General features: G+C 40.8%; 1 protein-coding gene across 9 annotated transcripts in view; it reads right to left on the bottom strand.

The window, feature by feature from the left end:
- MYO1D (myosin ID) overlaps nt 1-15387 on the bottom strand; it is a 350018-nt gene that overhangs the window by 211679 nt on the left and 122952 nt on the right. For all 9 annotated transcript variants that reach the window (XR_005017834.1, XM_036837322.1, XM_036837323.1 and 6 more), the window contains exons 11-14: nt 14146-14316; nt 10524-10594; nt 6629-6703; nt 1316-1448 (exon numbers count right to left, since the gene is read on the bottom strand). Coding sequence is in view for 8 of the 9 variants with exons in the window: in XM_036837322.1 (XP_036693217.1) it covers nt 1316-1448; nt 6629-6703; nt 10524-10594; nt 14146-14316 (450 nt within the window). In the remaining variant the exon portion in view is untranslated. The remainder of the gene's footprint in view (nt 1-1315; nt 1449-6628; nt 6704-10523; nt 10595-14145; nt 14317-15387) is intronic.

Genomic DNA, 15387 nt, shown 5'->3' with positions numbered 1-15387 from the left:
GGGGAGGGGGGGTTCAGTTGTTTAGTAGCTGAATGCAATTGCCCATACAGAAATTATAGATGGTTCTAGAATTTTTATTTTAAAAAAATTCACATTTAACTACCAAATTTAGAAAACAAAAGTGATTCTTTTCTAGTTAATTGAATAAATCGAATATGTTTTATAAACTATATATTTATAATTAATGTATTGTATAAAATACATTTTATAAAATTCTGTGCTCAACTCTGTTTCTTGTGTCCCATGCCTTCCTTCTAGGTTCACTTTCTTTCTTGCTGGATGAGACAGGTTGAAGCTGACATGCTGAGGGACAAGAGGAGGGGCCCTAAGGGTATTCTAGTCTACCACTCCATGTCCTTACTCCTCCCTGCCTTTCTGGATTTTTGATTATACAAGCCAACACATTGTGCTTATCTGTTGTCACCTGAGGCCAAAGAATCCTGATGAAAAGAACAGAAAGCTACTGAATAGATGTGTTCTTGTGGCATTTGCCTAATTTATCCACAGGGAAGTAACCAAAAATAATATAGATTTAAATTTTTAGAGAGGAAGTTGATTTTAAAAAAAAAGTTAAAAATGAAGAAGAAAAAATATACTGGAAAAGCATCAGAAGAGAAAGATAAAAATGAAGGCACTAAAAATAATGAGTCCCAGAATGCTGCCTAATTTATCAAACTTGTCAACAGCAGCAGTTAAGAGTAGAAATCTGTTCTTTAAGGGGAAAAAAAATCCCAGACTAAAGTTATCAAACAGTATTAGACCTCAAAGGAACAATAAAAAGCAGAAATAACTGCCAATAATACATCTTTTTAGTTCAACTATTTAAAACAGCCTAAGGACAATACTTAAATACTAAACTTCCTCTTAAACCTCTATCTGGTCATTTTGTCTTCAGATACAACATAAAGATGGTATGTTACAATTTATTTCAAGATTTTTTTTTTAAGCCAGGCCCTGTCTTCAGCACAGGGCTGAAGTTTATTTTGTCAGGCATATACTATGCCTGTAGTATACTGCTTTTTTTTTTTTAAAGATCTTACTAAGACTTTCCCATTAATGACTACAGTAGGATAAAAGGCCCAAATTTAAGAAGAGCATTTCATCTGGGACACAAACAACTGTTTTACCAAGCCATGTTAAAAAACAAACAAACAAAACAGGATTAAGAATTCTATTGTAACACTCACTTTAAATATGTTCTTCAATTTGATTTACTATAATCACCTACAAAGCAAACCACACATACATTCTCTATAACATATATCAAGAGGGAATCTATGAAATGAAATGGATATTTAAAAAAGACAGTAATTACCTTTGATGCAAGGTTGTCTACTAAAGCAATCATAGAATTCTTAAATAAGGTGGCGGCAGTCAGAGGTCTCTTGGTCACCTCTGTAATGCTCAGTTTGCCTTCGGGCCACATATTCTTCAGCACAGGATTTGAACTGAGAAGCAAAGAAAGAGTGGTTTGAATGCTACATTCAAATAAGCTGAATATGAATTGCTAAGCAATCCTGTTGAACTGTATCCTGGGAGCTACCATTGCATTGCAGACAGAACTCACAAGACTGATTGGAAAAATGATTCCACCCAGAAAATTAGGCTGAGGGTATAATGACAGATACTGCACTACACAGTGAGAAGATGTGTCCAAATGAGACCACATTCGAAAAATTCTTTAAACTTCTTTAAAGTGACCTCGATGTTATTATTATGCAGGATCCTCAAATGGTTTGCATAGCTCTGATACCATATACCTAAAATAAAATGGTTTTGGTGGTCGTTATAAGAATGACAACAAACCACTAGTAGGAAAACGATCCTCAATGTCATGGGCAGAAATCATGAAAGAGAAAGCATCTTTTAATTGAAACAAATATTCATTCAGTATAGGTCACAAAAAGCCAGGTCTTTCAAAAAATACAGATAGGAATAGAAAATAGCCACTTTTACATTGTCATCTAGTAAATCCCTTTACTGCAGCTGAATTATGAACACATTATAGGTAGCACCAGCGGTTACAGTATTTTATTGATGTGACACTAAGACGGTTGCAATCCAATTCTTAAAGTGTACTTAAGGCCAGTTTTCAGGCTAAAAATGATATACTGTATTCTTTATTTGGCTCAGTGGAGACATTTTTATAAACATGTATGGTGGTCTCAGCTCTGATTTTCTTCCTGTTTCATTTTGGGTGCTTTTGATTTTTTAAAAATTTTTATTGGCATATAGTTGATTTACAATGTTGTGTTGGGACTGACATATACACACTACTATATATAAAATAACTAATAATGAGCTACTGTATAGCACAGGGAACTCTACTCAATACTCTGTAATGACCTATATGGGAAAAGAATCTAAAAAAGAGTGGATATATGTACATGTGCAACTGATTCACTTTGCTGTACACCTGAAACGAACACAACATTGGGTGCTTTTGATTTTAAAGTAACTGGAACTTGAAATGTTGCTTGCATCCTGGAAACTTTTCTCTTGTCAGAATTTTTTTTTTAAATTGGGGATTGAGAATAGAAAAGACCTAACATGGATTTTTTTTTTCTTCTAATTGTGTTTACTGCTGCCATCATTTTGTCCACTTTTCTTTTCCTGATATAAAACTGAGAAAATTGAGTTGGTTCCCCGAACACCTAGTAAAATTCTGTACAAAAAGGCTCTAAATAATAGCAGCAAACTGCCAGAATGGATGACAAGAGTGAAGAAGATAAACGGTGAGGTGAAGACTGACTGGGTCTGTGAATGAAGGCAGAAAAAGAAAAACAGTCCTAACCCTCTCCATTGCCAGCAAGCTGTGCCAACTACCATCAAAAGTGGCTATAAAATAATGCATGATCTGTGGTTCATGGACCCAGTTTTACTACCTTCTAATCCTATTCCATAATTTTCCAATGATACACGTATCAATAAAAATGACCACATAAATGTATATTGCTTTTCCTTAACTTTTCCATTTCAATCTTTAGCAGAGAGAGAACTTGAGGCAATGGCTTTCAACCTTTAGTGCCCACAATGCCTGGATGCCTTCCTAACACCTCTGGAATAGAACTTCCAGAAACTAGAGCATGTGCACTTTGAAAATCCTGATGCACATCAAAGACAGAAAATCACTGGCTTTGTCTACACAGTTTCTACCCTCAGTTCCACCTTACTCCCTTTTGGTCTTGTTTCAGACACTACCTTGTAAATGAAGGGAGGGGGGAATGTTGGGAATGAAGGAAATAAGATGTTTATTATTATTACGTTATTAAACGGTAGAACTGATGCATAATGAATCAAAACAGACACATACAATTGTTTTAAAGAAAAAGAACTTTCAGGCCAGTAAGTCAACATAGTTTTCAAACTTATTTAGAAGAAACTTTCCCTTAAAAGGGAAGCTTATTTATCCAGAAACCCAGTACGTGTAACAGATAAGGCGGAACTTAGCTGGCTAACGAGAGTGGTAAAGGGCGATCTGTGCACCTCGCATGCCACCTGCTTGCTCCTTGCCTCCTTCCCTTTATGTACACACACACACGCATGTGCCTGCACACATGCATGGATACTCTACAGAACTAGAGGTCCAGGGATTACTCTTTAAACAGATATAAAGAAAGAAAGGATTGAATTTGGAAAGGTCATTTAGCCATGGAAGCATCGAAAAGGCAAAGGTAGCCCATCTAAACACCATCCAGGAGGATGGTTTTAACCAAAATCATTTCAAGACTTTCCATCCCACTGGCAAGGCCTTTCCTATTACGGAGATATATACAACAAGTTGCAATGATCAGACTTTTAATGTTTTTATACCTTTGGTATAAAGGTATACCTTATACCTTTGGCAAGACCCTGTTGTGAAATGGATTCATCTCAGACTGATGCCCTTAATTGTTGGATTTATCTAAGTTCCTTTGTTCTGATTCCAGGCTTACCAAGCAACTAAGCATTCTATAGGTGATATTTTTCATGGGCAATTAACAGAGATCTATTTGACTTCCCAGGCAGGTTTTCCAATGGGGAAGAAGAGCCGTTATCCCCATGCAAGTGTTCCATACCATGAGACCGTTAGATTGCCCGCTGGAAATAAATCTGCTCGCTGGTCTGTTTCTGCATCGGTCCTGCGAGCTGGGGGTTACGTGAATCCACCACTAGAAGGTGCAGCTGTTCTCTGTGAGCTGAACCTCTGGGCTGTGATAATTCAAGAAGGTAACGAATGTCACCCTGTGCAGCCTCCCGGTACACAGCCTGGCTGCCTTCCCCGGGCAACACACCCTGACTTTGTCACTGGCCGACTGAAGTCGTTTTTCCGATTTGACTTTTTGACATTTTCTACACACAGAGCAATGCCAGACTCTTTGATTTCTCTCTCAAAATGGGTGCATCTTACCTGATAAACCGAGCACTGGAACTTCTTTCTGAAACTCTCTTCTCCCCAAACCAGCTCTTACATGGGTCCCCTCTGACATTCCCACATCTCTGTGACTTTCTAGTGATGATGGGTCCATCTCTGCTCTGGGAGGCTTCATCCATCCAGATGAAACATTTTATACCAAGACCTCTTGAAAGAACTGTTGAAACACACTTTCTCCACATTCTCATTTTCTGCATTCTCTCGCGCCCGCTTCTGTCAGACATCCGTCTTCACGACTCTACTGAAGCCAGTGTTGTCAGGGTCCCAATGACCTTCATGTTTGCAAATCCAATGGTGAATCTTGGTCCTCATAGAACTCTACTCTTGACAGTGTTTGACACAGTTTATCTTTTTTACTTGACCTGGCCTCCCTGACACCAGATTCCTGGCTTTCTTCCTAACTCACAGGCATGCTCTCAGTTTCCTTTGCTAGTTCCTCTTTCGTTGCTTGACTCGAAACGGTGGAGTATCTCAGGGATTCATCTTTCAACCCCTTCTCTCTTTTATTTTTTATCTCTGCTCACCCTAGACAAACTCACCCAGGACTATGGCTTTAAATAATATCAATAGACTGGTGACCATGAATTTACGTCTCTAGTCCTGCCTTTACTCTGAGCTCTAGATGCACACAAACAATCGCCTATTTGGCATTTTCAACTGGGTGCCCAAAACACACCTCCGACAAAACACATCCGAAACGAAACTCTTGATTTCCCCCCAAAATGAGCGCCTCCCCTTGTCTTTCCCACGATCGAGCATCCCTTCCCCATTGCTCAGGCATCGTCTTTGATTTCTGTTTTTCTCACATCACACATCCTATCCATCAGCAAACCTTGCTGGCTCTACTTTCAAAACATCACCCACTCAGACCACTTTTCATCATCTCTGCAACCACCATCCACGCCTCAGCCTGGATCACTCAACGAGCCTCCTACCTGGTCTCTGCATGTCTACTCTTGCCCTTTACAGTCTGGGTTTTACACAGCGGCTCCGATGATTTCTTTAAAATAGAGATCACATCACATCATCCATTCCAACGGCTTCCCATCATGCCTGGCTCATGGACTCTTCGTGAGCTGGGCCCTGCGGACCTCTCTGCAGTCATTCCCAATCGCTCTCCCCTCCCCTCACTGATTTCAGCCACACTGGCTTTCCTGCCGTCCTCAACACACCCAAGCTCGTTCCCACCTTAGTGCCTTGGTGAACTAGCCCTTCTCTCTGCCTGAATGCTCTCCCCCTCTCTTCCCCGCCCTGTTCATGGTTCATGCTCTCACTTCACTCAGGTCTCAGCTCAAATGACCCCTCTTTTAAGAAGCCTTTTCCTACCACCCTACCTGTAATGCCTCCCTGGCCCTTCCTGGTCTGTACCCTTCAATCTCTCACCTACTTTACTTTTCTTCACAGCACTTGTTACCACCTGAAAGTTCGTTATTTTATTGTTTATTAACTGTCATCTCCACTAGAATAAAAGACCTCAGGAGGGCAGGGGCTTTGCACCCCAAGAGCACAGAAGAATGTGTAGCTCAGAGGTGCTCCATACACCTTGTCTGACCTACTGACCAACGGGCTGAGTAGACTTAATACATGAGCGACAACACTTTAATCCAAAAGAAGCAGCTGGCTAGGAAGCTTCTCTTCTTCGTAGGCCTTCTTTCCAAGGTATCCGTACTGGGTGTGAACTTGCTATCCTCTGCCTGGTTTTATTTCTCCACAGATTTTTCACATTTTCTTGGATTGTGAGAAGATTCTGACCACTCAGGATCTATCACCACTGACACCAGAGCCACTCTGATATTAGGGTGGTCCCTTAGCTGGAGACACTACAAAGACACTACAGTGGGAATCTGAGTATGTAAAGCTTTCGGCTGGGCCAGAGGCTATTTGACACTCTCCCATGGCCACTGCCCTGGCCGGGGGACTGCTGAGTACACTGGCGGGGGTGCCAGAGGATGGCAGCAATGAACGGAGAAACTGAGGCAACCCAAGGGAAATCAAGGAACATCATATTAATAACAGGGTTCCTGCCCTAAGTTTACAGATTTTATCATCATAAAGTAATATATTATTTCACTCACTAAGTATGATCAAGCAGAACTAGAAAAATTACCAGAAACTCTTAAAATTGTCACATAAAATAATCATGTGCATACATATTATGTAATATACATGTCAAAGAGCTTAACATAAAGACAAATAATAAAATTTCAATCCTACCTGTTATACATGAGGCGCTTGAAATCTTGAAATAAAGTGTCTTTGTTTTTGTCAATAAAACCAACGACAGAATAGCTAGTTGAGAAAAAAAAAAAAAAGAAAACACATTATTCACCAAGCGAGAGCCACTTTTAAGCTTTTCTAGAAGTCTACAAGCCTTTCCACAGTTAAATTATGCAACCAATCATCTATAAAGCTGATATCGTCCACCCGGTTCTGGGCTAAAGAATAACAAATTCACCTACTGTACAGAGGGGGTGCTGTTTCTATTCCTCAAAAGGAGAGCCAACATCAGTGTCATCATTATGATTAAGATCATCATTCTCTACTGGTTTGTTGCTTACCTCAAGACGATGACTTTTAAAAAGACAGCTGTATTTATCATCCAGCATTCCTAAGATAAAAGCAAAACGGCAACGGCAACGTACAGGATCTAACAGTCTTATCCGTAGGGAGGTCAAATGACTTGCCTAAGGCTCGCTCATTGTGTTCAGGGTGGGAGAAAAGAATCCAAGAAGAGCTGCAAAGGATGGTAAGATTTGGATAAGCAGAAGAGACAGAGGAAGGCAGATCACACAGGGAAACAGATTAAATGAAAGGGCGGGAGCAGGCACATGCGCGGCGTTCTCAAGAGGAAATGAAAAGGTCAGTGTTCATGGTTTGGAGGAAGGGACGTGAGTAATGTCCTGAAGGTCCAGCTAAGATTGCAGCTGGTGACAAAGGTAGGAATGGGGGTTGCTCTGCTGCAGTGACTGGCATGGCTTTAGAGGGAGAAAACTGGGGGATGAGGGGGGATAACAGGAAGGGAGGGTTCTGCATGATTAAAACAGGCTGAGAGGAGGCTGGGTAAGTAGTAACCCTATAGAGGCAGCTGCTCCTTACAGCTCTCCTTTCTTGCCTGACTGTATTGTCTTCCTTGACAATCCCACCTAACCCTGACCCCGCACCGATGTTCCAGCCTTACATGTTTAATTCTGCAAGAACGTTCCTTCAGGCTGTGCTGCCCGTGGGCATACTTTAAGGCCGTCAGGTCCAAAATTATTTCCTTGCCTCCTCCAACCTCGGTCTTCTTCCTAACACCTTCAAGTCTCTTCTCACTGAGCCCTTGAAGTCACCTGACTCCTAATCTATCATTAGACCCATACAATTCAAACTTCAAACTCCTTATTTTGGCCTTTAAGACTCATTGTGATTTGATCTCAATCTACTTTTCTAGGCGTTTCTCCTTCTCTATGCCACCAAAGGATACACTCCAGTCAAATGGGTCTAGTTACTACTTCCTAAATATTTTTAGCCTTCTTCCCACTTTTTCCTATAAAAATAATTCCTAGCACCCAAGGACCAGCATCTGCCTTTCTGGGTTTATCACACACAGTTAGAAGTATTATATCATTTGCTTATTCTGAATTCTGGCAACACATTATTACTCATATGGCAATTATTTTCAACCATCTTTTGTTGTATCAGTGTATGTATATAAATGTGTGTTATGTGTATATATATATATGGGAGTGTGTGTTAATAAATACATGCACACAACCACATATGTATGTATGTATGCATGGAAGGCTCTTTGTGGGCAGGGAACATACTTTATAAAGTATTGTGCACACAGAAGATACCCAGCAAAAATCTGAAAAAGGGTTGAAGAGCTTAAGAAGAGGAGGGGAAGTCTGAGGCATCAAATATTCCGCTATGGGGCCGGCTAGCTTTCTGGACCACGAGTCTGAAAACCTAGTTATTGTCTCAGCTATTCCGTAAGCTTGCTGTGTGACCTTGGGTAAGAATTTTACACACTCTGCATAAATTTCTTCATGCCCTGCATGTTCTCTAAGGCCTCTGTCCAGCTCTGCAGTTATTGCCAATCTGGGCTGTATAAAAAGTACTCTCTATAAGTGAGGCCTGGATTTTCAGAGGCAGATATCTGCATGGTACTGGATCTTCCCTCTTCAGTATTCTGGAACCTGGAAATAGCACCAGAAAAAGTGGATAATGGGGCTTCCCTGGTGGCGCAGTGGTTGAGAGTCTGCCTGCTAATGCGGGGGACACGGGTTCGAGCCCTGGTCTGGGAAGATCCCACATGCCGCGGAGCAGCTGGGCCCGTGAGCCACAACTACTGAGCCTGCGCGTCTGGAGCCTGTGCCCTGCAACGGGAGGGGCCGCGATAGTGAAAGGCCCACGCACCGCGATGAAGAGCGGTCCCCGCACCGCGATGAAGAGTGGCCCCCACTTGCCGCAACTAGAGAAAGCCCTCGCACGAACCAAAGACCCAGCACAGCCAAAAATAAATAAATAAAACCCTACTACCAATAAAAAAAAAAAAAAAAAAAAAAAAAAAGTGGATAATGGTGCCATCCCAGCACTAACAGCTAGTTTGACGGGGGGGGGGTGTGTGTGCTAATTTTGAGCCATATTATTTTATGATTCTAGAGTTTTAATTCACATCAGGAACAGCTATTAAAATTTCCTCAAATGTCTTTTTGGCATTTATAGAGACGATCATTTGCTTTCCGTTGTTGTTTAATTTCTTCCTGTAATGGGTTACATGAATAGGATTCCTAATGTAAAAAATAAGCAGAAAGGAAAAGAGGGGACTTCAAACAAAAACAAGATAGTAAGCAGTGTTGGGTGGGCAAAACATAGTAAGCGTAGCAGACTGAAAAATGCCACCTTTGAAAGACAACCGTGTCAAATTCCCTGGAACCTGCGAATGTTGCCTTACATGGTAAAAGGTGTGATTATGTTAAGGATCTTGGGAAGAGAAATTCATCCCGTATTATTCAGGTGGGCCTTGAATGCCATCACAAGTGTAGTTTTAAGACAGAGGCAGATTTAGCACGGACACCCTGAAGAGGAAGAGGCGGTGTGACCACAGAGGCAGAGACTGGAGTGGTACAGCCGCGAACCAAGGAGCGCTGGCAGCTACCAGACGCTGGAGAGCGCGAGGAACAACCCTCCTCTAAGCCTCCAGAGGGTGGCCCTGCCGACCCCTAGGTTTCTAACTTCTGGCCTCCAGAACTGTGAAAGAGTAAGTTCCTGCTGTTTTACGCCACCAATTTGTGGTCATTTGTTACAGCAGCCCCAGGAAACGAAAATACTAAGGTATTTTTAAAATTTTTTTAGTTTCATGTTCTTCCCCAATTCTACTTTTATTGTATTATAACCAGAAAATGTAGCTTGTGAGAATTTCACTTTTTCAAATAACACTTGAAAATTCATATGGTAAACCGGTTTTTGTTCATATAGTTACCCAACCACTAGTAGTTCTTTATGTACAATGGTGACTTTCACCTCTGGGCCCGCAGGCCTGCTATCTCTTCTGCTTGGAATGCCCTCTCTTACTCTTCTCTTCCTAATTCTGTCTTCTGACTAAGCCTCTTTTACTTCCAGGACTCAGCTGGGACATCACTTCCTACAAGGCTTGGCCACACTCCACACTCTCGGTTAATTACTCCTCCTCAGTGTTCCCATAATGCCTTGCGTGTCTCCAAGTTAACCCTTTCCGTTCTCCATTATAACGACTTATCATGTATTCTGCCTGTATCCTCCACTAAACTGTTAGCTTCTTCAGGGCACGGCCCATATTACCCATCTTTCTATCCCAGTTCTTAACATACTTCCATGGTTTATTTAACCATCAGCTGATTTTGACTGAGTGCCAACAATGCCAGGAACTGTGTATGGTCACGTGGTGTGTCTTCAATAAATGTTTGAAAAGCAAGGGATGAATGAAGCTACGCCAATGTTTTAAGTGAATAAATTAAAATATACTGGCATATGAAATGGCTGGAAAATGCAAATGAATATAAAAACAATTTCCATTTTCCTCGATTATATTTTCTGAAGTGAGGCTGCATGCAAATCATAACATCAGGTACCAAAGTAAGATACTCACACCACGTCACCTGCATAATGTCGAATTCGAAAATCTCGATCAAACTCCAGGATTTTGTCCGAGGCGCAGAGCTAAGAAATCAAGAAGGGGATGATCTTGAAAACAGACATTCTCTCTTTCCTAAAAATATATTCCAACTTAATAGGAGAGGATAATCATGTCACAAATCACGATATCATTATGAAGGAAATCACAGTGAGTGGGGCTTGATTTAATTTGGCGAATGTGGTAAAGACTGAGAACTTTCACCAGAAGTCCGCATAGTCAGACTTCATTTCTTGGCTGAGTGACCAAGTTCTGGATGATGGAAGGTGAGTGCAAGTGAGGTGAGGCTGTTCAAGGCCAAAGCTGGTAAGAAGTGGGTGATTCTCCTCTGTACTTTCTTTTCACCTCCCACTAGTTGGATGCAGAGAAGGATAGTCCCCAGGGGCTGGAAGAGCCAGAAGATGGAAGAAGTCTGGGTCCCTGGGAGGGAAACAGACTTCTATTGTCTATGACACTTAAATCTTGGTTGCTATCTTAACACAGCCCAGCCTACCTTGACTGATAGAGTCTCTTTCTCCTCCATGTCCCACTTAAGGAGGACCATATTGAGGGTTTGCTATCTCCTAGGCATGGACATCTCATTCAATACTCACAACTGACATCTAGACTAAGTATTATGGGCTCTCTTTTACATACATGGAAACTAAGGCTCAAAGACATTAGTTAACCGGCCCAAGGTCCAGCTGGTAAGTGGTAGCTCTGGGAAGGATTCTTGGGACTGAATGCAATGTCTGTACTCTCCTATGTACACAACAACCTGGCTCACCTGTCTTCTGCTAAGCCGGGACTCCAGGTCTATCGCTTCACAGATCAACCTTCTGCAGCTGTTTCTCACTGAAGAGGTACTTTATGGGAAGGCAGTTTTTATATAGCCCTGGGTCTCTATAACTTTCTGCAATTTCCTTATTACAGTAGCACCTAGATTCTTTGACCGCCCTGTGAAGGATCACTTGATATCCTACAGATTCAAAAGCAGACGTCTAAGAATCCATAAGCATTGAGTGCAGTTACATACAAACACCACTTGACTTGTAGTGTTAGACAGCAAACAACCCCAACCAGGTTGGTGGGTTCTATGTGGATGTCTAGATTATTAAAGGAATAATTAGTCTATTAATTCAACAAACGAATAATTATAGGAAGCTAGTGTCAGACTTCTGAGGTTCCAATCTTGGCTCTACCATCTACTTGTTCTGTTTCCTTTAGTAATCACTTATTTCAGAGAGTTGGTCTGGAGGTTAAATGAACTATGGAGACCAAAGTGTCTAACGTTCAGCAGGGTCTCCAAAATATTTAATTCCTCTTTTCTTCTCTCTCTCTTATTAACCACTTTTACAAAACCCTTTTACTTACAAAATGCCCAAAGGAAAAGGACCCAAGAGATATCTATACTATTATAATTGAATATTCTTACATTTGGATACTGCAAAGTCTTAACTGATCTAAACACAGAAGTTTTTAGATTTTTCTTTACTTTATAAAAAAATAATACAAGTTATGTATTTATCATTCAACTTTATATGTTAATAATATTTTACACAGTTATTTTATGGTTTATTGGATTCATCTGCCTGCCTCTCCATGATAACTTTAAGGCATGAGAAACAATTTAGCCCCTAAATAAGCACAAGCCAGAAACTTCTTATTTAGCCTGCCAATAATTCTAGCTAATCATTAATAACCAATAGTAATGATAATACCTGCTTTAACATACAGAATAATAGCATTTATTTAACAGAAAGACTCATAGTGATGAAAATATCCTGACAGCTTGGTTATTTCATTTCTTTCCTTCATTAGGCAAAAATTCCAGAAAAGAACACACAAAAAATTTCCATCTCGGGATTTGTCTGGGGGAGGATGCTGAGGGAGAAAGGAACCACCTGGTCTGAGAGTTGGGAAAACCTGGGCTCCCACGTTAAAAAAAAAAGAAAGGAAAGAAAAAAAAATTCCACCTCCACAGATAAATTACTATTTAGCATTTCCTATCAAGTCAGTAGCAGCTGCTTAAAAGTACCATACGTACAGTTTCTACTGTAAATATGAAATTATATTTCAAAATATTTGGTTGATAAATTCGAGTGTATAAATGGCCCAGGTGAAACATAACAAAATGAAGTGATTTCTCACATGAGAATCACAGTTATTTATTTAAACAAAGTGGAGCCTTGCCTGTTTTAGTTTGGAATTCAATATTTCATAAGATCTATTTGGTATGATTGTGACCAATTCAACTGAATTGGACAAACACAGATTGTCTACCAATGCCAGGCGAGTCTCCAAAACCTGAACTGAGATTATAAAGGACATTTATACCCAACCCCTCAGAGACAGGACATTTGCCCTGTAATCATGCCGTCTTTCAAAGCACCTCTGTAAATTATTTACGGGGCTTCTAACTTGGCTCGCTGCTCTGTCCCCAGCACCCAGGATTGTACCCGGAAAATGAGAGGCACTGAAGTATTTGTGTTATAAATAGGAAATGACTGAAGGAATAACCCTAGCTAGACCCCTAATGTCAAAGATCAGACTGTAGCATCTGAAAGCCGACTTACAGCAGGCTACAAGTTAGTCCTCAGTAATAGACCAAGGAGAATATTTTAGAAATAAACTAGTCTAAAATAAATATCAGCCAGTAATATATTTCTTGATGATTTGTGCTGTCTCCAGTTAATTGGGGAATCTTACTGTTCTGATTACATAATTTCAGAAGGGACAAAGTCAGAATACAGATTTATTCATGCTAAAAAGTGGCAGTGGGTCATAGATTTATATGGAATTATGGAGGAGCAGAAATGTTGGCCCCTTTCCTTCTGGAAGTGAAGAAGAATGCGGCCTGTTTTTCCTTCAGCTTATGGTTGCTAGACAAGCCTACATTTGTAGGGAACACCTAGGGATGACGGCGTGTCTCTTCTATGACAAATATTATGGCAAACATACTATATGCTAGGCACAGCACAAATGTCGGATAACCACGACTGCCACCAACTATCATGGAGATATGATCTACTTATAACATTTTTAGAATGTGAAAAATAGGGACTTAAGAAGGATCACCATTCATTTAAGGAATGAGTTTCCTTGTAACACTAGGATTTCAGCTAGAATTTCTCTGTTTTCAAGAAAGTCACATAGTCGGAAGAACTACAGCAGAGAACACATACTAGATTTTTATAACTGAGGATTACAGTAGAAAGTCAAGGACAAAAGCTATTTTCAGTGCCAGAATTATCAGATGCAGGAGCAAAATTCTAGCACATGAACAAGGACTCTGTACCTATTGGTTACAAATGACATCATGCTTTCTAAAGCATCATGTTCATTTTTCCTATTTCTAGCAAATGGAATAGTCTAGAGCTCCCTCTCCTGGACACTGTGATTTCTATCAATCTCGTCATCCTATAAACCAGAAAGGCAGAATTTAGCCACAGCAATAAATCATTTCATGGATGTTTATGGTCTCTCTCACTTGAGTGGACATTCTTTCAACCCAACATATAAAGTCATTGAATTCTGTCCAACAATGAGGAAACTCTTAATGATCAAAATGAGAGGAAGTTCTCATTATACACACTACCTTTCGGCTGGAAAAATGACCATGTTTGCCCAGTTTACTGTTAAGTGCTTCCAGGAACATCTCATCGGTGACTTTGCCGACATTCATGCAGGCGTCATCCAGGATGGCGATGATGCCCTTGTGTTGCTGTTCCACGAGGTCCACGATGATCTGATTGTTGAAGTAATCGATCTGCAGGACACAGCAAAGCGGCAATTCCAAAGGCAACGGAAACCAGGAACAGGTGCAACAGCAATGCCTCCATAGGTATCAGGAATTTAAGTCACTTTGGTGTCAAAGAGGTGAATAACACTAATGAGGTATAACGCTAAAAGGAGCACACATTCTAACAGAGGTTTTTAAAAAAAATGTATTTGTGGGGCTTCCCTGGTGGCGCAGTGGTTAAGAATCCACCTGCCAATGCAGGGGACACGGGTTCGAGCCCTGGTCTGGGAAGATCCCACATGTCGAGGAGCAACTAAGCGCGTGCGCCACAACTACTGAGCCGGCGCTCTAGAGCCCATGCTCCGCAACGAGAGAAGCCACGACAATGAGAAGCCTGCGCACTGCAAGGAAGAATAGCCCCCGCTCGACCCAAGAGAAAGCCCGTGCCCAGCAACGAAGACCCAGCGCAGCCAAAAATAAAAACAAACAAATAAATAAACTTATTTTAAAAAATGTATTTGTGGACTTTTTATCATAAAACATTTTGCCTTAAATGACTACAGCTCCAGGCAAAAATTATAAAGTAGATAATGTTTCTCCCTTCGCTAACTCTTGTTTTAATCCTGTCTTCATATCCTGCACCTAACCTTATTCGTCAGACCCTCAATCCCTCAATCTGTTGGCTGTTAACCGCAAGACCCAGATTCCACTAAGTATCAACAAATAACCTTGAAGTATTCATTGATATTGAACTTGATGGAGTTAAGGTGTTCCCAAGAACTTGCATTTTTAGTTATACGGCCCTGGCTGACTAAAAATCCCAAAGAGTATCTCCTTCAGTTTTCCAAAAGTTAAAAAGCATATATGGGTCTAACAGAGGTTTCCAGGGTACAATATAAAAAATTTAATTCTGAGATATAAGTATCCGTAAAGGATAAGAATAAGCTTTTCATTTGCTTCCACAAGGCTGAATAAAGTTGTAAATAACTGCAGGCTCTTTAGCCACTTCAGCACACACAATGTTTGTGTAATAATCCTCTTCTACACCTGTCTATTCCGATAGCCTGCAGCATACATATCACCACACACACAGAAGGC

Source organism: Balaenoptera musculus, chromosome 20 (genome assembly GCF_009873245.2).
Source record: "Balaenoptera musculus isolate JJ_BM4_2016_0621 chromosome 20, mBalMus1.pri.v3, whole genome shotgun sequence".
NCBI classification, from domain to species: domain Eukaryota; kingdom Metazoa; phylum Chordata; class Mammalia; order Artiodactyla; family Balaenopteridae; genus Balaenoptera; species Balaenoptera musculus.
Note: the sequence above shows the minus strand (reverse complement) of the source record. Positions and strands in the feature narration are given on the sequence as shown.